Source organism: Prunus avium, chromosome 6 (genome assembly GCF_965620075.1).
Source record: "Prunus avium chromosome 6, drPruAviu1.hap1.1, whole genome shotgun sequence".
Classification (NCBI taxonomy): domain Eukaryota; kingdom Viridiplantae; phylum Streptophyta; class Magnoliopsida; order Rosales; family Rosaceae; genus Prunus; species Prunus avium.
This window is the reverse complement of record NC_142289.1, coordinates 37,214,637-37,239,323: the sequence shown is the minus strand read 5'-3', so window position 1 is coordinate 37,239,323 and position 24,687 is coordinate 37,214,637. Positions and strand designations below refer to the sequence as shown.

General features: G+C 38.7%; 3 protein-coding genes and 1 pseudogene across 6 annotated transcripts; 1 reads left to right on the top strand and 3 right to left on the bottom strand.

Annotated features, from left to right (window-relative positions):
• Window positions 1-73: 73 nt before the first annotated feature.
• Window positions 74-2,871, bottom strand: LOC110760168 (RNA-binding (RRM/RBD/RNP motifs) family protein). Its single transcript, XM_021962382.2, has 6 exons — window positions 2,702-2,871; window positions 2,374-2,414; window positions 1,891-2,054; window positions 1,580-1,679; window positions 1,257-1,426; window positions 74-984 (listed from the first exon to the last, which is right to left on the bottom strand). The coding sequence occupies exons 1-6, from the start codon at window positions 2,755-2,757 to the stop codon at window positions 463-465; spliced, it is 1,053 nt and encodes a 350-aa protein (XP_021818074.2). The 5' UTR covers window positions 2,758-2,871; the 3' UTR covers window positions 74-462.
• A 2,474-nt stretch (window positions 2,872-5,345) lies between these two features.
• On the top strand, window positions 5,346-11,611 carry LOC110760156 (GBF-interacting protein 1-like). Its single transcript, XM_021962365.2, has 9 exons — window positions 5,346-5,611; window positions 6,836-6,879; window positions 7,284-7,389; window positions 8,096-8,231; window positions 8,372-8,895; window positions 9,182-9,449; window positions 9,686-9,983; window positions 10,534-10,986; window positions 11,146-11,611. The coding sequence occupies exons 1-9, from the start codon at window positions 5,443-5,445 to the stop codon at window positions 11,419-11,421; spliced, it is 2,274 nt and encodes a 757-aa protein (XP_021818057.2). The 5' UTR covers window positions 5,346-5,442; the 3' UTR covers window positions 11,422-11,611.
• A 377-nt stretch (window positions 11,612-11,988) lies between these two features.
• LOC110760132 (nucleotide-sugar uncharacterized transporter 2-like) lies at window positions 11,989-16,308 on the bottom strand. 4 transcript variants are annotated; one of them, XM_021962326.2, is made up of 3 exons: window positions 12,817-13,935; window positions 12,626-12,722; window positions 11,989-12,490 (listed from the first exon to the last, which is right to left on the bottom strand). In XM_021962326.2, exons 1-3 carry the CDS (start codon window positions 13,020-13,022, stop codon window positions 12,305-12,307), a joined length of 489 nt encoding a protein of 162 aa, XP_021818018.1. In that variant the 5' UTR covers window positions 13,023-13,935; the 3' UTR covers window positions 11,989-12,304. The 4 variants fall into 4 exon arrangements, 2 of the variants coding, with proteins under 2 accessions (XP_021818018.1, XP_088111219.1); XR_015836616.1 differs by lacking the exon at window positions 12,817-13,935 and adding an exon at window positions 13,942-16,308 and having other exon boundaries at window positions 12,381-12,518; XM_088255093.1 differs by having other exon boundaries at window positions 12,381-12,518.
• Window positions 16,309-22,615: 6,307 nt separating this feature from the next.
• Window positions 22,616-23,353, bottom strand: LOC148294138 (uncharacterized; annotated as a pseudogene).
• Between the last annotated feature and the right edge of the window lie 1,334 nt (window positions 23,354-24,687).

The following is a 24,687-nucleotide window of genomic DNA, read 5'->3' as shown; positions in this document are numbered from 1 at the left end:
CAAAATAAGACATCCCAACATGCACCAACATAAAACTATAACACGACCAATTGCTAATGTAAACATCACAGGCTAGGCTAAGCAGATAATTAAATCATTAGAACATCTATCTAGATCACTAAGTAGATTGTAATAAACACCATAATAAGATGCTACAGTCTACAACATACTAAATTGAAATGAAACTACAAGACATCCATAGCAGACACCAAGTGCTTCAGTCTTCAAAGTTTTTCTAAACCATACAACAGAGAAGTAGTCTAATAAACTCTTCCGACCTTAAAAGCTTCCCATACTGCAATCATAGGAAATCTCTAGTAGTTCCAACAAGTGCCTAAATGAGTGCCAGAAACAAATCTAAGCAACCTGTGCCAGACTTCTATGGCAAAGCTTAAGCAACTGCATCGAAAATCCTTCATTACTATCTTGCATAGGGAATGTACTGACTAGCGCCTTCTATATCTACCTTGCATAGGGATGGTACCGACTACTGCTACTATAGCCCCCCCTTCCATACGGTCCACCTGCTCCGCCATAAGTAGCACCAGGACCAGAGTCATATCCACCACCATAGTTTGAACTCCCGTAACTTCCATAGCCTTCACCACCTCGGCCATAACCACCTAAACCACTTGCACCATAACCCCCACCAAAGCCACCACCATAGGGTCCAAAGCGGCTACTATAACCAAGGGAAGATTCACCTCGATAGCCACCTAAGCTACTGCTGCCAAAACCCCCATAACCACTGCCAAATTCTCCACTATCGCTACCATAACCATAACCATAACCACCACCATATCTACCACCCAGACCACCTGGTGTCCTAAAAGGGCCAGGGCCAAACCCTCCATCAAAACCACCATAAGAACTGCCATATGCACCAAAGCCATCATTGAAAGAACGAGTCCTAGAATTGCTACCATATGCAGGAGCAGGTGATGGATTTGAGGCTTTCTTTGGTTCAGCTTTCTTGATCTCCACCTACAACAAAGCAACTTAGTTAACCTAGTTTATTTCGAAATGGAGCTACTGGGATCACCCTTTCCCGAGAAGATCTATACCTGTAACAACCTCCACCTAAAATTAGTTCCAAATCACTAAAGTGAATGATTAGAATAACGAATGAAAATGAAAGATAACAACCCTTTAATGCATAGATTTAACAAAACAGGAGAATGCAACAATTGATGCTCCATGTCAAAAAGGAATCTGTGTACATGCTGGTTACCCAGAGACCATCTAAACAAGCTCACCTGGGTACCCGCCATATCAATCATGTTTCCTTTAGATAACAACTCATCTACAACTTCCTCACTGTCAAAAATTACAAATCCAAAGCCTCGAGAACGATTGGTCTCATGGTCTCGTATGATCTGGTGTTCTACCACTTTCCCATACTTTGAGAAGAAACTTTTCATCTCCTCTGCACAAATTCACCAAGCCAAGTAAAAAGAAAGTAACATGATACCGTAAACATGCTTTATAAGAGTTGGAAAACATTTCAGTGTAAAACTAATAGTTTAACATCCTTCCAAGTTGTAATCACATAAAATGAGAATAAGATATTAGAGCATACCCTCAATGATTGATGATGGGATTCCACCAACAAATATCTTCTTTGTCTTAAAATCCTTTGATTGCCCTTGTCCTTTCGGAATTGTTCTCTTGATCTCAACCTGCTCAAATTTCATTCAGTATATAGTAATACCGCTAAAAGAAATACTAAGTTGCCTTTGACTAAGCATGTAGTTTTTGACATCACTATCAATTGGATAAACATCTTATATAAAATATAAAGCCCCAAAACGAGTAATAGCATCCATCTATATTGAGCAAGTTCGTTCATAATAAACCACAGAAAGACACAGTCGTAAAGAGCTGCTTTACCTGCTTGCCATTGATAACATGAGTTTCCTCAATAACTGTGTCAACAACTGATGGATCGGCATAGGTAATAAAACCGAAACCCCTTGGCGTACCCGTGAAGCGATCTTTCATTATCACTGAGTCCACTATCTCTCCATATTTCCCAAAGTGCTTGGTAAATGTAGCTATTGATTTGATTTGCACAAGCAATTAAAACAAAATAGAACGCAATACATCAGTAACAAAACCTTACCCACCAACCAAAATCCCATATCTCAGAAGATACTGCAAATAATAATTTCAATCCCAACTAAAGTCTAATAGAAAGACAACAAGTAGCCATAAGTAGTCCATATAACTCACTAGTTTTCATGCTACACATTTTCACCATATGACTAGAATTTAAATTTCTTTCTTTTCCAAAAAAAAATCTAGCTAAATAACTTTTGTGAACGCACTGGAAATGAAAAAATTAAAAAAAAACTTCTGAAAAAGAGCACTCACCATATGTAGTGTCTTTTGCCAATCCACCGATAAAGATCTTTCTGCACATTACAAATCAAATATCACAACCAATTAGAAGGGAAAAAAAAGGTGAGGAAACGCATAGAGGGTCTTACAAAGGATGCATTCATGCTTGAATAACGAGAAAATGAAGGAAACAAAAGGAAACCGAGCTAGAAAAGATAAAGATACAAAATATTCACTTCTATTTTCTCAGATACATCCAATTTTCTCGAGAACCAAAAGGAAAACAGCTAATTTTGGTGTGTGTTATAAGAGAGGGAGAGAGATAGAGAGAGAGAGAGAGGAAGAGAGAGAGGAGACAAACCCAGGGCTGGCGCCATCGCCTGTGTGAGGATGACCGGCATTCGACTTCGAACCCATTGCGTTTAATATCGGATTTTCTCGGGAAAATTTGAGAAACGGAAAGTAATGAGCTTGGGAGGTGCGAGCGAGAGAGAGAATACAGATTAGGGTTTTGAACTTTTGAGTGGAGAATATTATTACATCATATATATAAATATATGTACAAATATTGTATACATTTTAAATTTCAAATTTGCCCCTCATGAAAAAGAAATATACTACGTACACTCATCACCACGCTGATATGGCTTTCCGTTTCTGTCCATCGCCTCCTTTTCTGTTCATGGTGAAAATACCAAATATATGGTCACACACCGCTCTAGACTATACTGTATACAAGTAGGATTTGGGACTCGGTTTCTAGGAAGCACTCATGTTTTTTTTTTTTGGTCATAAGGAAGCACTCATGGTTAGAAGCGTTTTTATTAGAAGTTGCACGTAAAAACGATACTAAAAATACTTCTTAAAAAGTCATTCCATGATTCAGAACTATTTTTAAGGGGGTTATTTTTTTGTCAAACACTGTCATGAGCACTTTTAACGATTCTAGAAGTAGTTTTGAATGATTTTCATAGGCCATTGAAACATTTTCCTTTTTTAGCTTTGTTCCTAGAACATTAAAGACTTTTAACTTTTTTTTTCTTCAATATTTCATGTACTTTGTTTTTTGCAGTAATTATGTATTCAAATTGTCTTTAATATACTTCATGAAAACATGTGATGGAAAAAATTATTGTATGAAACTGTCTAAACATATGCTCAAATTCAGTTTGTGTCACTTGATAGTTCTGCATCTATGGAAGGGCTCTCGTACTTGGTGTGTCCTTACTTGTGTGTTAAGTTTGCTTGGAAAACCTTTCCTTTATTGAATTTTGGCAATTACTCATTATCTCTAGATTTAATATGTTAAAGCATGTAATAATGTCTTTATAGCCAAAACAAACAAAGAGTAATGTCTCCCTCTAATCAAGAGTTGTACCTTGTGTCTTAAGTCAAACTATTTGTTTATCTACCAATTTGGTCGGTTATTAATCTAGGGTGAATTAGTCAAGATCCATTCTATATGTACTTAGCAAAAAGAAATATACCAACTTTTATATGGAGTGTTGTGACTGATAGAAAACAATATTCAATCATGTATCCCATTGAAAATGATGGCTACACAAGCTCATGATAAAACTTAGTTAAGCGTTTGGTTTGTGGAAATGAATTCATGAGAAATCAATCCCCATTTATTTTTTTAAAGAATGAGAAATGTCATTTATAATGTTTATTAATATTAAGAACGTAAGTTGGTAATAATATTGATGTTGCTAGTAGTTGGACATGGGTCTGTCCCTATGAAATCATAAAATAGTATCAGAGCGAGCCAGTTGACTAGGCCCAAATCGAACTTGAACCCCCGAATGAACCTGAATTGAATGAACCCCAAATTGAATGAACCCCTAAACCCTTGACCATAATTCTTGTTTAATCAATGTTTCGACTATCTTATAAAAAAAGGCCATGTTAGGGAGACTATCGACCAACTTGTGTATTATCTCTCTAATAAAAGTGGAGCTCACCAATATAATGGCTCCCACATCTATAAATAGATAGACGATACACAAATTGGTCTCCCTAACATTTTGCATAAAAAATATTTCATTATATTTCCTCTTGAAAATTCTTATTGCAAACCTTTTTTTATTGAAAAAAACCCTAAAGCCTATGAATCCATAAAAGAAAACAAATGACCTATTTAACAAATAAAATTACAAAATTATTCTTTCTTTTTTAGAATTACAAAATTATTCTAAAGTTACTTTAATCTCCAATAAAATACGAAAATTACCTATTTGTGCCGCCTTCTTTTCTTTAAGTTTCTCTGCTCTAATTGATTCTATTTTATTCTACAACATGATGTTCTTGGGAAATAAAAGTGATGATTTATTTTTATTTTTATTTTTAAAAATAATAAGATTGAAAGGTAAAATTTAGTTAGAGGTAATTGTTAGAACTAGATTTGTAGGAAATAAAAAAAAAACTATTTAAACATAACCAAATGCAGTATTTGAGTAGACACACTAAGCATTTTAGTTGTTCAAAGACGTAATAGTAACTGTAAACTATATTAGCCATTCATTACGCGATTCATATTAATCAACGATCGTGAATTCTCATATGTATTGTGACGCGTAAATATAAGCCGTTAGGAAAATTCAACTAATTAATTAATAGTCATTTATATGATATCAAATGTAGAAGTCACAACAGAAAAGTATCCTTTCGTGTAATTACCCCTTCATCGAACGTGGTCTATTTTTCCTCACTAGCCTTTTTGGACCTCCCCAAAAATTTCCAGTTACATCTAAAAACCTTGAGAAAAAAGTATACACAAATCTCTCTCTCTCTCTCTCTCTCTCTGTGAAGTCGCTCTCTGCTGTCACTGTCTTTCTCTCTCTATTTTCTGCCCTTTTTGCCCTTCAATCCCAGAAACAAACACAAATCCAAATCCCGTATCTCCCAAGGTTCCATGTAGGCTTGCCCACAGCCCAGCCCCGTCATAAAATTTCCAAGTCCTTCACACACCAATATATGCTCACCAATATAAATAGAGGGCCCCTTTATTATTGAGCTGCCTCTCTTTCTCTCTCTCAAAGTCTCTCAATACACAAGACACAAAAAACACTCTTTTCTCTCTTTCTCTGTCTCAAACATAACATGAGCGGCGGTGGGGAGACTAGGGTTTCAATCCCAAGCAATGTAAAGGATACGATCCAGGACATCAGAGAGATCACCAAGAAGCAACACAGCGACGATGAAATCTACGCTGTGCTCAAGGAGTGCTCTATGGATCCCAACGAAACCGCTCAAAAGCTCTTGTATTTAGGTGAACGGATATATTTTCTGCATGTTAGTATGTGTTTGCATTAGGGTTTCGATTGATGGGTGTTTGTGTTGTGTGTTCTTGGTGGGGAGTTTTGTGGGGTTTGTTTTATTTTGGCCATGTGATCGGTGGTTTCTTCTGGGTTTTGATTTTTCTTTTATGGGCTGCGTCTGCTTCTTGAGAAAAGCGAAGATATGAAAGAAAATTGAAACATTTTTAATCAATTTAAGAAGAGCACGAGCGTTTGCGTAGTTGAGAAGAAACTTCTTTGGTTGTGTTTCTTATTTGCGTTCGGTTTGTTGTCTTTGTAATTCGGTAGGAGCCGGACTGTGTTTAAAGTTTGTGTTTTATGCTGATTTCTTTACTGAAAGATTTAAAATTCCGGCCCTCAAAAGCTAAAAACTGAAATTTGGTATCCCCTTAACAAATATTGGTAAAAGTTAATGAGAATGGTAATAAAAATGTTATTTTCTTCACAGCAGTCGATATCGAAGCTTTGCAATTTAATTTGTCACGGTTCTTTAATAAGATTTGAAAGCCTACTCTGCCGAAGCTAAATTGTTTAAAGTGAAAGATCACTTGGTCTATTTTTCTGCATTGATCATTAAAATATTTCAATGATGGTGGTGCTTTTCTGTTGCTTACATTTATATGCTCGTGTGCGCTTCCAAATTTTGGTTTTTATGGGCTAATACATTAGTTAGTTTCTTTTTAATCTTAATCTTGCAAAGTAGTAGTGAAGTCTACATTTTAGAATAGGGTATGATATTATTTGTCATACAGTGCACCTTGGTTTTGATAGGACATTCTTATCAGTGGACTCGTATCTCTGATAATAAATTGGTTTATTTGTCAACTACTATCTATGCTTCTTGAAACAATTTTATGGTGACAAATTACTACATAACTAGGACCTCTGTTATATGCTTGCGACTTTGCCATTTAATTTATTCTGGTGTTTGGTTTTAAGTGATTGAAATATCTGGGATTCACAATTATCTTCGGCCGCATATAAACTTTTGACCTACATGCCTGAATCAGATTGCTCCTTCAGTTGTCTGACTGCAATTATATTGTCTGTCTTTGCTTGTGTCCTTCCTCGTCGTTGTTTTGTAGAAGTTGTCATGCATATTACTCATGCAGCATGTAGGAAACACATTCCATTTCATGTAAGATTTGTGTAGTCTGAACTACTGAAGATAATGATCTTATTGTTTGGGTTGGCAGATACATTTCATGAAGTCAAAAGGAGAAAAGATCGGAGGAAGGAGGTAATATCTTGTGTTCTTCTATAATCTGAAGGAGGCTTTATCTTCTTAATGTTGATTACGGTTTTAAATAATTGAAAGATGTCTTTGGACTAAACTGGTGAACTTGGCTTTACAAGCTTGGTGAGGCTGTGAAACAAAATTATTTCTTCTCCATCATCCATGTTTTACTTTTGTATAGTTGGAAATGGAATACTTCTCAATTGGGTGGTATGGATATATACAGGCCAGTTATGAATATGAATTTTCCATTTCATTTGATTTAAGAGTTTCATCAAATGACATTTTGAGTCCTGCTTGCTGTTCTAGTATAATAATGATTAATTTTGTCTATATCTTATTTTCATTTGCGTGCTCATCTGAAGTTAGCTAGGCTACTTTATAATTCAACATTGTTACTGTTCCAGAACTTGAAAGGTAGAGCATCTGAAGATTCTAGAATGCCACCAGGCACACAGAGGCGAGTGTCTAGGGGTGGTGGCCAAGGGAATTATTCTTCCAGCATCTCTTCTGGTAAACTTTCAATCTGTTTATTACATATATTTGCACACTTAATATTCAGCTAGGTCTAGATATATTTGTATGTTTATCTTTTAGTTAGTTGTTTAAACTCAAAGCATTATAATCCTCCACATGTCCTCCATATTGGCCAGTTAAGATGTTCGTTTGACCCTGTTCCTTTGCTTAAAGGAATAACTCAAATATCTCTAACCCCTCCTGGTTAATGATAGCTGTAGTGGTATTAAGTGTGCTGAGAGAAACTGAGCATAAGAGAACCTCTGCAGACTAATTTTTTAAAATAATTTTTATTCTGTCAGTGACTTATGGTATCACAACCTGGAAATAGAAAGGTGGGTTTTGCGTGAAGTTTTTCAACCCCTTGAAAGAAGCAATAGATCACTAGAAGGCTGATGGTTATTGCATGAAATCTGACCGTTAATCAAAATATGTAATTACTGATGAGATTACTTGCACACCCCCCCCCCCCCCCCCCCCCCCCCCCCCTCCTCCTCTTTTTTTCCCATGTAATCCATTAAATGTTACTTTGCTTGAAAGTATTTATTTGATTTGAACAGTGTCAGCAGATTTCAAAACCAAGTTTGTGCTGCAATTGTGAGGATTACTAATTTTTATTGATCTATGGGTTTCTGCCTTATGTTAACGTAAAGTTGCTTCCTATTGATATAAATTACCTTCTTGTTTTCCAATTAACTTTCAGATGCTGGTGGTGGGAGGAATGCTTTTGCTCGGAGGGAAAATGGGGTCAATCACGTTGCAGATAGAGGTTCTATGCCCTCTTCTGTTAAGCCAGTTCTACAGAAAACGAAAAACATTGCTGCAACTTCAATGCCAACGTAAATTTTTAGCTAACTTTTTAATTTATGCCTTTTGTATCTATGAAGAACTGTTTTGTGTCCTAACTCTACTGCATGCTTGAGCAGAACTTTGGGTTTTATTTTTCCTCTTAATTTATGATATATATTTTTATCTCCAGGGCTTCAACTGGCACACCAAATGGGGTCACAAACCTATCAAATGGGAGTTCTATTCACAGTTCTGCCCCCAAATCCCCTATGGGTGTTGATAACAATGTTCGTGAAGGAGGTTCAGCTATAGATGTAAAGAAGTTGGGAGCTGCAGCATCTCGCCCTGCCGCTGTGGCATCTACACCTACCTTTGGCTCACTGGATCATGAAAAGCCCGTGTCAATACCTGAACAGCTCCCAATTTCTGCCCCATCAGCATCTGCTTCCTCTGTTTACTCTTCTGCTTCAGATCCTGCTGTATCAAATCATGTTCAAGAAAACAAAAAAGGCTCTGTTGATGCTATTGGCTTGGAGTCGTCCAAGAGTGTAAAAAGGGCCTCCAGATCTGCTAATTCTGTGGTGGTGGCTGAAAAGAATTGGAATATTAAGCCTTCACAACCCCATTTTCCCTCGAATGATGATGGTTCCTTGGCCAAGCTGCCTTCTAAAAGTGTTAAACAGTCACAGTTAGAGCCTGCTGTTCCTCTGAAAGGTATTTTAACATGTTACACACTGAGAGTTGCCTTTTATTTTCATGCTCTCAGATGTGTGCGTGCGTCGAAAGTTAAACTTAATTCATGAATGGTGTTTTCCTGCTTTCATTTTCAATTATGTTAGTCAATCATAGTTTGTATCCATGCTTGTGCCGTATCTGCCATTACTTTTATCAGCAGGTATTTAGTATCTATTATTGTTATCCTTGTGTGTGCTTAGTAAACGTTATCAATTTTATTACTTTTGTTAGTAGGTGTTTTCAATTTGCTTATGTTTCTTAACAGTGGTCACACTGGAGGTTGTAACCAACGCTGTTGAAGCTACTTCTCAAGTGCCTCGTGACTCGAGTCTCTCATTTGCAAAACATGTTACTTTTCCAAATCATATCCAAGTCCCTGAAGCTTTGAAAAATGTATTGACCTTTGGAAGTATTGATGCTACTTTTGGACCGAGAGTAGACTCAGTTAATGGTACTGGTGGTGATAACTTCTCTATAGGTGCTGTTGAATCTTCTCAGGATACTGATGAAACCACTAAAGAACCTTCTCCTAGGTTGGTGAATGCTGTTTTCTGTGTATATCTACTTGGGTTAGTTTAGTATATGAATTGTGCTTTTCTCTAATGCTTAATGATAAAAAAACATAAGTTTGAGTAAGATATTTACCCAGATTTATAGTTAGTCTCTCTTCCATAGCATAAGTTATTTATATTGTCTACTACAGGACCTTTGTATACTATGATATTATTCTTTTGAGAAGTTTTAGTCACATTCTATTTTTTTTATGCAGCAATGATATTTTATCCTCACGTGTGCACGGAGATTTTTCTGAGAATCCACCATCAATACCTAACGCGCTTGAAAAGTTACCGCCTACAGAGGGTAATGTCTCTTCAAGTACAGACTCAAAAAGTGAACTTCCAAAGCAGGAGTCGCAGTTGCCACCAGAAGGTCCACAGAGCCAAACTGCTCTACATGCCCCTAGCTATAATCTTGGGTTCTTTCCCCCCATGCTAGGGAGCCAGCTTTTACAGGTGGAAGGGCATGATAATCAGGCACATGAAACACCCCACCTTCCGAACTTTGTTGTAAGCTCTTTAATTATGTCTTATTAGTTATTTATCTATTAAGGTTGTCATTTTGTTTTCTTTGGCATATCAATGTTCAGTTCTTGATTTGTTTAAACTTTGTGGGGTCTATATCTTCATTTCCATGGTAAATATAAGTGGTTTGAATGGACTTATTTAATAATTTGAAAAGTTTTCTAGTATTGATATATTCATTCAGTTGCCATGTATATCTTTTAATATCTGAAAATAAAGGCACCTTGTACTTTGTCGATTGTAGACAACGTGTATTGACATTGCGATTGTATTGCGCATATTACTCTACAGGAAATACATGTAGTTAATCAATGTTGAGTAAATTTATGGGATCCATCAATAATTTCATATCCAAATATGGAGAGGACTAACATAGTTCAACTGTACTCTGTCAGTTACCAAGAGTGAATTTGTATGTGCTTTGGAACTTTCTAGAGCAAATTCGTTTTTAGTTGTATTTTGTGAGTTCCTTAAGTATTAGATCAATATCCATTTTACTATTTTATGCTTCTGATCCGTGTATTTCGTATTGCAGGGTGGAAATTCTGCTGCTGTGCCTAGCCCAAACTCAACTCCACCACTGCCAAGCTCCATACCTGTCTCTCAGCAGTCAGTTCCGGTTTACAGGCAGACTTATCCCCCTAATTTCTACCCATATGGCCACTATCTCTCTCCATATTATATGCCACCAATACACCAGTTTTTAGGTCACAATGGCTTTCCTCCTCAACCTTCAGCTGGGAATGTATTTCTACCACCACCACCTGCGGCAGCTGCTGCTGGGGTTAAATTCCCTCTTCCACATTTCAAGGCTGGGGTGAATGCTGGAAATCCAACTCAATATAGTATTCAATCTGGTGGTTCATTTATCAACACCCCTGGTGGTTATGCTCCCGGTTCAGCAGTTACATCTGGAAGCTCCGTTGGTAATGAAGATCTTGGAGCATCTCAATTGAAGGAAAATCATATCTACACAACTGGACAACTGGTTGGTCTTCATTCTGTACCTTTACTTGAAGTTTTAATTCCCTTGCATGCTAACAAAGCTTCAGCATATTAGTTGTTCTTCCCTTTCTGTTTTTCTTATAAAGTTCTTTGTCTGCACTAGCTAATAGAATTCCTTTCCGGTGAATTTTTTTTTTTGCAGACTGAGGGTTCAACTGTTTGGATACATGCTCCGGGACAAGATATGTCCAGCTTGCAAGTAAGCTCTATGTACAACCTTCCTCAGGGGCCGCGTCTCACCTTCTCGCCCATGCAGGCTGGGCATGGTGGCATGGCTGGAATTTATCCACCTGGGCAAACGATTGCCTCTCCAACATTTCTGCAACAGTCTCAGGCTGTGGCTGGAGCTGCTGAAACTATAGGACCACAGTCTGCTGCTTATCAGCAGCCACAACATACACAGATGACTTGGAATTAGGACTTTTGATTTGGCAGAACTTTGCTGAGTGACGACACAGAAACACATCTTCTGAGGATTGAGTTAAACTGGAAATCTGATATCTGGCATGTTTTGAGTGTAAATATGAAATGCTGCCCAGACATTTTTGGAATATCATCTTGACCATCTGAAGTTGAAAGAAGATAGGTTTGGGTTTTTCCATGGTTCATCTTTTATTGTCTTTTGCTTTCCTCATCTATTCTGTAGCGCCTAGCCTCTTAGTAATGTTTTTTTTTTCAAAAAGAAAAATCTCTTGGTTGGAAATGAGTATTTAGCTTTGAAACTTAGTAATTCCTTTAAGATGTTATAGGAGAAGTAAGAGAAGAGGATGATAGAGTAGAGGTGGGATTTTCCAATTTTTCCTTTCTGATGTCTCACCTGTATATTAATGATAGCAAAGAATGTCGTATTATACGGTTGTAATTGGTCTATGAGAATTGCCTTCTCTGTTTGGTATCATTTAACAATTGTTTTTCGCTACCAAAAATTGCAAGGAAGTACGGAAAAAAAAGAAGGAAGAGTACTCGTTTCTTAATGTCTTATCATTTTAAAACTAAAATTTACCTGAAAATGAAAAAAATTAGATGGCATCATACCTTTCTCAGTATGAGGATGAGCTTTTAGCGATTGGTGTTTCTCTTTCCCTAAAAGACGGAAAAATACTCAAGATTAAACAAATCCATCATGAATAATGCATTAAGGGTCGAGGGGAGGATAAAATTTATGTGAAGACATGTTCTTAGGCTCAATAGAGGCTTCCATCTGATATTCACATTTTATTGATTAATAATATAATCACTTATAGGAGTGAACAGGATGATAGGTGGATCCGAATTAAATATAAGATAGCCCCCTAGTAGTATCACACAAGTCTTGTACTGTCCAAGAACAACATGTGAAGTCGCTGAGGTTGCCCTGCATAAACAGAACATGTGAAGTCACTTGGGACTATCCATGCAATTGCAATTAAAGCACCGAACACATTGAACTCCACTTCTGTTACGGTTGCTATTGCCACACCTGCTGACACAACAGCTAGAGCCAAAACCTGCACAACCATGACTTCCGATGATTATCTGCATAGAGATAGGAAATCGAAACGAGAACTTAAGTATGGTTCTTTGAACCTGAAAAAAGGAACGAAGGTTAGCAAAAGAAATGGGACAAAAGTATTTTGACTCACCTTGTTAAAAGAAATGGTTTTCCTGAAGAGAATGAACTCAGCAGAAACAATGGTAGGAGGAGTGACAGCAATTTTAGCCATCTGGTAGAAGCCAACACTGCAACAAGCAGAAAGGTGAGGAAGCCGAACAATGTATGTTTGTAACAAGTTAGTACTACATACAAGATGAAAGAAAGCTAGCAAGGAAGGACCTGTTATGCTTTAGGCTTGTATTGGCAAGACCTGAGGCAAAAGCCATGGCAGCACCTAAGGAGAAGATAGAAGAGAAAGGAGTAGTTCTAGAAGGAGGAGCAACTGGAAGAATTGAAAGTGTCTTGAAAATGGCAAGAAGCAACCATGATGTCACATAATGGATCAATGTGAGAAAGATTGGGAACTTAAATCCAACTCTCCCCATTACCTGGAGGTTCGTGATGTAAGTAAATTGTGACCTTCTTCTCTCTTCCTCTGCATCTTCGTCAATAAGTGAGAGAGAGGGGCTTGTAAGAGGAAGAGAGGTTTACTAAGATTGATATTCACAAAGAATGAAATCAGGTGTCGTGGTGCAATTTTCAACGGCCAGGACTAAGGTTGAGTCCCTGTGATGATAGCATCTGAACCAAACCATAGATTTTAAACAAAGGCATTTTGGTGTTCCCGTGATATGAAATCCTTGAAGTGATCATAGACATTCTAGTTAGCAATTTCACCTTCTCAAAACTACATTCTGAATGATGTCATTTTGACCTCAAATTGCATTGTTGATCACTGCAAATTCATTTTTTTTCTTCATAAACTATGAAAGAAACCTGATCTTTCCGCAGCATCTATAGAAAATGGTTCTCATTTACAATAAAATAGAAAGGAAAATCAAAGCATTACAAACATTTAAAAGTCGGTGTGTGTTTCCCTCTTTTTGGCCGGGTAGGCCAATGGAAGGAGTTTTTGGTCCTTCTTCTCTTTAGATGCGTAGGCGTGCCACCACCAAGCCACTTGATGGCTTGGATGGAAAGATCGTGTGAGTGTGTTTGTGCTTCTGACTTTTAATCAAACGATTGATCGACCAAGCAAGGAACCTCCTCTTGGCCTAGGTTCTTTTTCTTCCTTAAGATCAAGGATGATTGAGCTTTGTATGACTATTTTTAGGATTTTTGTGATAAGTGCAGTGACTGTAAATGCAGTAAACAAAATGACAAAAATCTAAGTGCGAGAAACGTAAATGCGGTAAACGAAATGACAGAAATGTAAATGCGATAAAATAGATTAAAGCGATAAAGACTTGAATTAAACTTGAATGTAAAGACAATTGAAATTAAATTGCAAAAAAGTAAGCTTACACTAGGAAAACGAAGAACTTGGATAATCTGAAGAGCTTGTTTGTACCACTTTGCAAAACCTAAGGGAAGGTGTCATATAGTAGTGTAGCCCGGAAGTCCGACAGAGTGCGGTGTAAATAAAATAACAGAGATAAAAAAGAACAAGTGTGATTGAGAAATAGATTTATGCAAGATTTGATTTAAAGAAAATTTAATTGATTAAAACACTAAGGCATTGGGGTTCCACTTTTAACATAAACATGCAACTCTTAATAATTTGATCCACAAAATATTTTCCAATGTAGTTGTTCAAAATAATTAAAACTCTTTTTAATTTCCTTTAGAAGTATTTTAAGCATAACTTGTACCATTGGCAACAATCTATCAAAAAATAATCTTCATCAAAATTCTATTAATCTTTAGTAATTCTCTTCTCTTTTAAAAGCATGAAAGTTTTTACTACACAATGGGAAAAATATGATTGAACCCATGAAATAGATTATCAAACATTCATCAATCAATTAAAAAGAAAACTACAAATTCCATTTGAACAAAAACTACAAATTCACATTAAAGCTTAAGTTTGGATCAAACTAATAAAAATTACACACTCATATTAAAAGCTTTCTCCCTAGCCTTAGCTAGGGAGTTAGTTCCCCATAAAATACATAAAACTTAAACAGAAATTTAGAACTATAAAGATAGAGGAAGGAGAGAAAGCTCAAGAGTTGTGGAGCTTGGTGTGTGATTTTGAAGCTTGAAGACTTCTCTATTTATAGGGCTTAGAGGGAGGAACATCATGATGAATTCCAACACCACCATTCCTATTCCAATACAATTCATAACTCCCACTTCATCTTGTCTAAGTTAGTGTGGTTGGAATCAATTCATTTTTGTTTGCTTCCATCCCATACTTCTTTTCCTTTCTTCTTTTGGCATGGGTGTGGCACTTCATGCATTCTTTTCAATTCTTTAGCTGCTGCACCTCAAGCTTTCTTCACATGGGTTTTCAAAGGTGTTCAATTATGGCTGCTTTTTGCTGCCAACCCATGTGGGTTTTCTTTTGGTTGCTGGAAAAAACGATTCTTCTGAACCAGGCTTGGTGTAGGAAGGCCTGAGGTTTCAATATATATCCAATGTGGCTCAAATTTGGATATGTCATAATAGACACCCATTGGAACAACTTTTATGAAGAATGTATTCCCATCTGAGCAGTAAAAGTGTACGTTTTGGGCCTTACAAGTTGACTTCCGGAAATGGACTGGAATTGGCTTCATTTCTTTTCTTTCTTTTCTTTTTGCTTCACATGCATGCACATTGCTTCTCTTTAATAGCTCCAGCATGCACCTATATAAAATCATGATATTAGAATATAATGTAACAATTATTGCCCACTTGATAAGAGTTTGGGTGCCACTTCAAAGAGAGAGCTACCAAATAGAGAATTCAAATGAATTAGCCTATATTTCAATGAAGTGCAAATGGATTCGTAAAATGCAATGGAACATTCTAATTGATGCAAAAATGAATAAAACAAAGTACTAACAAATATAGATTATGGATAGAAATTGTAATAATTATGTGTTTATTAGAGCTTGAAAGATAAAATCCTAGACTATGAATTGAAAAGTACAGGATAAAAAGATAGATTTTGTGTGTTCAGTTGGAGGTCCTCTTCTCTTCTTCTGACAACCAATTTATAGAGCTTCCTTCAACTCACAGGATTTTGCCATTAAATGTCCACAACTAACTCTGTCTTGAAAATCCTCCCAATGTTAATGCCTTCCGGAGCTCTAGGCATGAACTGCCCAATGTCTTGAAGATATGCCCGATGTCCTGAAAATCCTCCCAATGTTAAGGTGCAATGAATCTTGGTAGGTTGACACTTAATCCTTCCTGTCTTTAAACTCCGCCACTTGCAGGGAAACTTCTGCTGAAACTTATGAACTTAGCTTTGTAGGCTGAGCTTTGGATTTGATTTGACATTTGGTGAGATGTTGTGCACTTGGAGCTTCTGACTTGGTTAAGACTCCCACCAACTTTAAGTGGTATGTGAACTCCAAATATTTGGATATCGGCCGCATGATGAGTTCTCCAAATATTTTGATATTGGAAATTCCAGCCCTGGTTGAGAATCCGCGGAAGTTGTCAGCCGCATGATTGATAGCTGCATATTCCAATAATTGTTGGTTGATCCTCATCTGAGCCATGTGCTGGCCGCTAGTCCACAAAGGCCTTAACTTTGCCTTTGAATTCTATATGTATATATTTGTTTATTTTCAACTGTGTCCACCGCATGGGTCCCCTACTCAACCAGACCTCTTAGCCTTTTATTTGATATTGCATGAATGTTGGTCTGGCGTTGGCAGCATATGGCATTAGGCTTTGATTAATTACATATATAAAATAAAACAAGACAAAGAACTTTTCAACCCACATTTTGCATATCACCAAAACTTGGACCGCACACTCGCCTTCATTTCTTTTTGCAGACCTCCAATGCCTCCAGCCAACTCTTTGGCCAATTCTCTCCAGCCAACTTTTTGGCCAACTCTCTCCCAGCCCACTTTTTGGCCAACTCTCCTCCAACCAACTCTTTGGCCAACTCTCTCTCCAGCCAACTCTTTGGCCAACTCTCCTCCAACCAACTCTTGTCTCTCCAGCCAACTCTTTGGTCAACTCTCTCCCAACCAACTCTTTGGCCAACTCTCTCCCAGCCAACTTTTTGGCCAACTCTTTGGCCAACTCTCCTCCAGCCAACTTTTTGGCCAACTCTCTCCAGCCAACTTTTTGGCCAATTCTCTCCAGCCAACTTTTTGGCCAACTCTCCTCCAGCCAACTCTTTGGCCAATTCTCCTCCAGCCAACTCTTTGGCCAATTCTCTCCAGCCAACTTTTTGGCCAACTCTCCTCCAGCCAACTTTTTGGCCAACTCTCTTGGCATAGCTTCCAATCCGGCCATGATTTTCAACATCCCCAAACAGTGTGCTAAAGTATCCTTAAACAAGGTCACGCTGGTCAATGTTATAAAATAACATATATAATAGTATGCTGGAGATTTGACCTCGTTGATGGTGTCCAGAGCCTACAAAAAAGCATCAGCAATATGGAACTCCCATTCACCTGATAATGATATTGAGCGACATGCATAACATCGAACACTAAATAACTGGTATTTCCTCAGGACTCAAACTGCAAGAGTTTCTATATAATATAAGTTTAAGTTAAAGGTGACAATTCAAGCACTCAGTCATAAGAATGAAAAGTGATATACCAAAATCGATTTAATGAAAAAACAAGGTAAAAGATCATAGTATTCTTAGAATATTACATTCTCCATAAAAAGCAAATAAAGTTTCACATTCCTCAAACAGAGTCATTATCAAAGATTTCATACACCATTTGAGAGGAGTGTTGACGTTTACCTATTCCATTGTTTAGGAAAAATATATCAAATTCCAAAAGAGAAAAACCAAACCAGAAAGAAACAAATAGTGAGTTAGCAAAACTTATAGCCAAAAGGCACCACACATGGATAATTTAGTTGCACTTGAAAAGTAGGCACCAAGTAGAAAACATTGAACACTACAAAACCCTGTTTTGATGGTTAACAAGTCTTTACTGTCTGAAAGTTGAAATTCGAAACTTGCCACAAAAATCGGCATCTTCCTCAAAACTCCGCCGTTGGGCTCAAATCCAGTTTCGACAGACAATATAAGACATATCTCTTGACCTCCTAGATGGAAGATCCTATAATCTATTTCACGGGGTTTAGCCGTAAACAGATCACACAACCTAGGCAATAGTTCACAGCCTGGTTGAGTAGGTAACAGATCATCAGACAAACACAGAGGTTGAATAGGTGGGAGTGATGTAAAGTCCTTTGACATGAGATAGGCAGGCAAAGATGTACCATGCCATTTATAATGATGATCAGGCTCAGGTTGATGACGATAACGAGGATAATCATCCACATTAAAGCCGTTGCACTCGTACTCGTTGCAGCAAGGGTTGTCTTCGATTTCATCAGCGTCATAATGTAATTCTGGGAAACATGTGAAAATCAGCCAATCCCCGTCACTCATTTCCAGCGCTAAACTTTTCTCATCTAATCTGCGTGGCAATGTAGTACAGTTGGTAAAAGAGTGCTCTTTCCATATTTGGCTGGTGTTAGTCATGTCAAAGCAGTAGATACTAGACAAACATAACACAAAGATATTACTGCCTACAACAACACAATTGGTGCGGCGTCCAAGGTAACGTCTGTGAAAAAATGGGGGCTCAGGCAAAGTCACCCATGTGTCATATTTTGGGTCAAACATCTCGAACCCCTGACCTGTTAACACTTAGAGAACATACAAATTGTCCTTGTGCTCTACCACGAGGGGATGAGTGAGTCTTCCCATGTTGAAGGAGACCATGGCGCTGTATCATATCGGGTGGATGTGAATTCATAATCGCAGTGTCAAACGCATAAATTTCTCTACACAGACGTGGTAAGAAATTGGCTACTCCATCGAATTCCGGTCTAATGCCGCCTGCCAAAAAGATCTTGGAGCCGTAGACACCAGAACCCATAATTACGGGAACACGCCTCCTTGTTTTAGCCACTTCACTGGATTCTGCCAATGGAAGTATATTGCATTTTTTCTCCAAATCAAAGGCGCGAATAGAGTAATCAACCCGAGTGCTCCGAAAATACTCGCCGAAACATAAATAAAGGACTTTCTTCGGCTTATATGACGGACCAGGGTGATCCTTCTGCTTCTCCATACCTAGCCTCGGCTTTCCGGCTTCTTCACACTTGGCCGCCGTCGCAACGCACGGCCTCCAATTTTACTCAACCCTAAAATTGTGTGCTTCTGTTCGTTGGATGAAACTTTTCTATATATCGAATGGCGATACGAATATGTAAATCTTTGTTAGCTATAACATGTTGAACACTAACCTGAGTTTGACATGGTGCTGGAGCAGATTGAATTGCGCAGAGGTATATAAGCTTCTTCTCCTTAGAACCCGATCCTTATAACTATAACTCTGATGCGTTGAGATTCTGATTAGCTTAGGTGTCTCGGATCTAGGAGGGAGCCTTCTATATATATGCATCTCTCTAAGTTGTAGAAAAGGATATTTGGCTGGAATAAACTTTTATTAATAACACTGGAATATATACACATGTATTCCTTGTACAATAAGGAATCCTACTATCTAGGAATACCATCTAAGGTAAGGATTGGATATGGATCAATTACAGATTTATTTCCTATCTAAATTGTATTTACTTTCTAACACTCCCCCTCAAGTTGGAGAGTGAATGTCAAGAACACCCAACTTGCGTAACATAATTGAAAACTTCTCCTTGCCCAATGGTTTCGTAAAGGTATCAGCTAGTTGTTGTGAGGAGTTCACATGCGATGTAGAAACAGTACCATCAAGTATTTTGTCCCGAATAAAATGACAATCCATCTCAATATGTCGTGTTCTCTCATGAAAGACTGGGTTTGCCGCTATTTGTAGTGCTGCCTGATTATCACAATACATACGAGATGCTCTGGAAGGTGGCAAGTGTAAGTCTTGCAACAAAAAACGTAACCAAGTAATCTCACAACAGGTGCCGGCCATTGCCCTATATTCGGCTGCAGCTGAGGATAATGAAACTGTCTTCTGTTGCTTTCTTTGCTAGGAAATTAATGAATTACCCAAGAATACACAATATCCGGTAGTTGAATGACGGGTTATAGGACAACTAGCCCAATCCGAATCACAATAAGCAATTAAATCTAACTTATTATCAGACTGAAAAAGCAAACCTTGACCTGGAGTAGATTTGAGATACCGAACAACCCGGAGAGCAGCATTCATGTGAGGTAGTCGTGGCTGATGCATAAAACGGCTCAGGACATGTATGGAATAGGTGATGTCCGGCGGTGTAATAGTCAGATAAAGCAATCATCCCACCAATCTTCTGTATTTTTCAGGATCTTTGAGCAATTCGCCTTTGTCAGAAAGCTTGGCTTCCTCCATTGGAAAATCAACTGGGCGAGCACCCAAGAACCCATAATCCTTGAGTATCTCAAGTGCATACTTTCGTTGTGAAACATAAATGCATTTCTTGGAACGAGAGACTTCAATACTCAAAAAATATTTCAAATTGCCTAAGTCCTTGATGCGGAAACGAGTGTGTAAGAAACTTTTGAGAGAATTAACTGCATCAATATCGTTGCCTATAATCAGAATATCATCAACATAAATTAACAATGCAGTAAAAGACTTGTCATCTTTGCGGGTGAAAAGGGAATAATCGGCTTTTGACTAAATAAAACCAGCAGCAAGAATGGCTTCAGTAAACTTGGCAAACCATTGGCGGGAGGCTTGTTTGAGGCCATACAGAGATTTGTGGATGCGACACACTAGATTCTCCCCATGTCGCCGAAGACCAGGAGGAGGGGACATATATATTTCTTCATGTAAATCACCACGGAGAAAAGCATTATGGACATCGAGTTGGTGGATAACCCAATGTTGATTGGCAGTGACAGCTAAGAGACCATCAGCAGTGGGAGAAAAAGTGTCATGATAGTCAAGGCCCTTGGTCTGAGTAAATCCTTTTGCAACAAGGCGAGCTTTATAGCGTTCGATAAAACCATCAGCACGGTGTTTGATCTTGTACACCCATTTGCAGTCAATGGGAAATTTGCCTGGGGGCAAAGCAGTAAGTGTCCAAGTTTGATTGGCAGCAAGAGCAGCAAGTTCGGAGTCCATAGCCTCACGCCAACGAGGATCGCTGGTAGCCTCTGCAAAAGAAGAAGGCTCCACACTTCGACTAATGGAGTTAACAAAAGAAAGATGCTTATGTGAGTACCGATGGTAAGAGATAAAATTACAGATGCGAAAACGAGTACCTGGGGTGGACTGGTCGATGAAGACGAGGAATGGTGTTGGGGCAGTATCACCTGCGAGCAAACAAAGTCTTTGAGGTGTGTGAAGGGTTGCTTGATACGGATGGAGGTACGGGTGGGCTGAGGGGGGTCAAGTGTGGGCTGGGCGGGGGCTAAGTCATCATGGGGTGGGGCATGGGTACTGTCGGGAGGAGGTGGGTTTGTGGTGATGGTGGTGTCAAGAGGCGGGGCGGTGGTGGGGCTTGTGTCGAAGGGAAGAGGAGAGGAAGAGAAAGGTTCGATGGGGGGAGCAGAAGGGGATGAGGGGGGGAAGGCTGGGCCGGTGATGGGCAATAAAGGGAGAGGGGGTCCGGTGTTATGTGTAGGTGTGGATGTGGCAAGAGTGGTGAAAGGGAAGGTGTCTTCGAGGAAGAGAACGTCGCGGCTAGTGAAGGTTTTATGGGTTTCAAGGTCGTAGAGTGTGTAAGCTTTTTGTCCAATGGGGTAGTTGATAAAGATTGATTTTTGAGCCCGAGGAGCAAATTTGGAGTTTGGGTGAACAGAGGTGGCATAGGCAAGGCAACCAAAAACTTTCATATGGTGGTAAGATGGGGCTTTGTTGTAGAGAATGTCAAAAGGGGTTTTTGTTTTGTGAAGAAGAGGAGTGGGGAGGCGATTGATGATGTAAGCAGCAGTAAGAACACATTCCCCCCAAAATTTGATGGGTAAACTAGATTGAAAATGAAGGGCTCGTGCAGTTTCAAGGAGGTGGCGATGTTTTCGTTCGACAACGCCATTTTGTTGGGGTGTGTAAACGCACGAGTGTTGATAAATGATCCCATGGTCGGAAAAGAAATTGCGCATGGAAAAAAATTCTCCCCCATTATCGACACAGATTTGTTGAACTTTGAGATGGAATTGTGTTTCAACATAGGCAAAGAATTTTTTTAGGAGGGGTTGTGTTTCATGTTTATGCTTCATGAGAAAAACCCAAGTAAAACGAGAAAAATCATCAACGATGGATAAAAAATAATAAGCCCCAGTAAGAGAGGGATGTTTATTAGGACCCCAAATGTCACAATGTAAAAGAGCAAAATGTCTAGAAGTTGAAATAGAACTGAGTCCGAAAGGTTGGCGAGTTTGTTTCGCCAAAGGACAAATATCACAAACATGACATGAATCAAAAGAACAATTTAAAGAAGTACTAGCTAAGAATTGCAGACGGGTTGGAGAAACATGTCCTAGACGATGATGCCAAAGGTCAACGGAGGTGGTAAGAAGGTGACAGGCAGGTGTATGGTCATTTGTGGTGGTGGAGCCGAGTGCCACTAGGTAGTAAAGATCTCCTCATCACTTACCCACACCAATCGTCGTCTTCAAAACCAAGTCCTGCAAAATAACCCAAGAAGGAAAAAAAGTTACGGAACAACGTAACCCATCTGTAATTTTACTAACTGATAAAAGATTAATGTTGAAACTAGGCACACATAAAACATTTTGCAATTGTGTATAGGAATTTAAAGGAATGGTTCCTGTCAAAGTAATTTGAGCCTTGTCTCCGCTAGGCAGGGAAATTGGAGGTGAATGATTTGTGGGTGAACTGTTTGTCAATAAATGATGGGAGCATGTGATGTGATTCGTCGCGCCGCTGTCAATGATCCATTGACCATGAGAGGAGACGACGGGTGACAAACCTTGGGAAAAAGAACTGGCAGAAGCGGCATGTGCTTGTGGGTTGGAAAGAGGAGAGTTGGATGTCTCGGCCATCATAGACATGATTTGTTGATACTGGCTGTCGGATAAGTGAGGCATTGCAGACTAAATGTCTTGGAGAGTCGGAGCAGCGACGGTGACTTGGTGTGCAGAAGAGGTGGCATGAGAGCGGTGGCCACTGCTGCCAACGCTGTTGGTAGTGTGTCGACTGCTACTGCCTCCATTAGTGTGGTTGCGGCGTGGAGTGAGCTTCTGTCTATAGCGGGGGTGCCCAGGTGGGTACCCATGAAGTTGGTAGCAGGTGTCTCAGGTATGATGATCATAGTTGCAGTAGGTGCAGTGAAGTGGAGGCCGATCTCCTCCTGAACGTGTGCGAGAGTCGTTACGAACGGCCATGGCTGCAGTCTGTGAATATGGAGGACGGGTGGAGCCAAGTTCCCATTGTTTCTCTTCTTGTGAGATGAAGGAATAGGCTTGTCGAGCTGTCGGGAGAGGTTTCATCCACAAAATCTGCCCACGGATTGCACTGTAAGATTCAGGTAATCCCATAAGAAATTGCATAAGCCGATTGGTTTCGTTCTGTGCGCCGCATGTGCAAGATGTGGCCTCACTGAAAGAGGCCAACTCATCCCAAAAGCCCTTTAATTTGGTGTAGTATGCAGCAATCGAAAGCTGCCCCTGGGTGAGAGAAGCGATCTCGCGATTGATTTGAAAGAGACGAGGGACATTGTTTTGAGAAAAACGCTCTCGAAGGTCCTCCCAAATTTCGTGAGCAGTGGACAAGTAGATGACGCTATCTGCCACATCGGGTTCTAAGGAAGTCAAAAGCCACGACACTACCATGTCGTTGCATCGCTGCCATGCTGCAGAATCAAGAGGTTTCTTATCTGCCCTTGGTTTTTTGATAGATCCATCTATGAATCCAATTTTTTTTTGGCACTAAGAGAGATACGCATTGATCGAGACCAAGTATTGTAGTTGTCACCATTGAGTTTCTTTGAACAAAGGACCAATCCGGGGTGGTCTGAATGATTGAGAAAAATGGGGTCAGCAGCATCGCTGCTGCCCTGTGTAGAAGAATTGTCGTCACCCATGTGTGAGAGACGAGAGAGAGAAAAAAGGAACTAGGGTTTCGAAGCCTGCTCTGATACTATGTAGAAAAGGATATTTGGCTGGAATAAACTTTTATTAATAACACTGGAATATATACACACGTATTCCTTGTACAATAAGGAATCCTACTATCTAGGAATACCATCTAAGGTAAGGATTGGATATGGATCAATTATAGATTTCTTTCCTATCTAAATTGTATTTACTTTCTAACAGTCTTGGCCATCAAGAAACACTTAGAGATATCCTTCATGCCATAGAACTGATGTATTCCAATCCTTATAGAACTAGGAACCCTTAAGCCTTTTGTAAACCATCTTGAACACTGATTTGCAGGCTGCCTAATCGAGATAGGATTTGAGTCCTTGATAAATAATAAGTCTCTGCAATCCTTTATTTATTAGAAGATCACTCCAGTAGGTTTAAGGCAATAAACCTTCTTACATTCTCCTACTTGATCAAATAATCAATTTAGACTTATTATTCATCACAAGGTGTATTCAATTAAGATTTTAAAAGAGTTTAATGGAGTTATAAAGTTTATAGAGTTCAATATATTTCAATTGATTTTTATCAACTCCACATAGAGTTTGATTGAATTCCTAAATTGATTTTAATGGTGTTTGTTAGAGTTTTATCATAGATTTTAAAAGAGTTTATTAGAGTTCTAAAATGTTTTTTTTTTTTCTTTTGATTAGAGTTGCCATCAACAATATCCTTATTGTTTCAGAATAATGTTTCTCTAATTCTTCGTCGTCCATTTAGCACTGCGTCTACTTCTTCCGTCTCCATTAATGACAAAAAAAATCTGAATTGCACATATGACATTATAAACAACTAATATAAAGAAGAAAAAGGCAGAACAAAAAAAAAAAGGGATGCTTGTAGATCGATAAAGAAGGCTATAGCATATATATGATATGATGTACAAAAACAAATAAAAAATAACAGCAACGAAAATAAAAAATAAAACAAGAAGAAGGAAAAGTAGAAAAAATAATTGGGATGCTACTGTACATCGCTATATGATGTATAGCAACATCAACTATTCAAAGAGAAGAGAT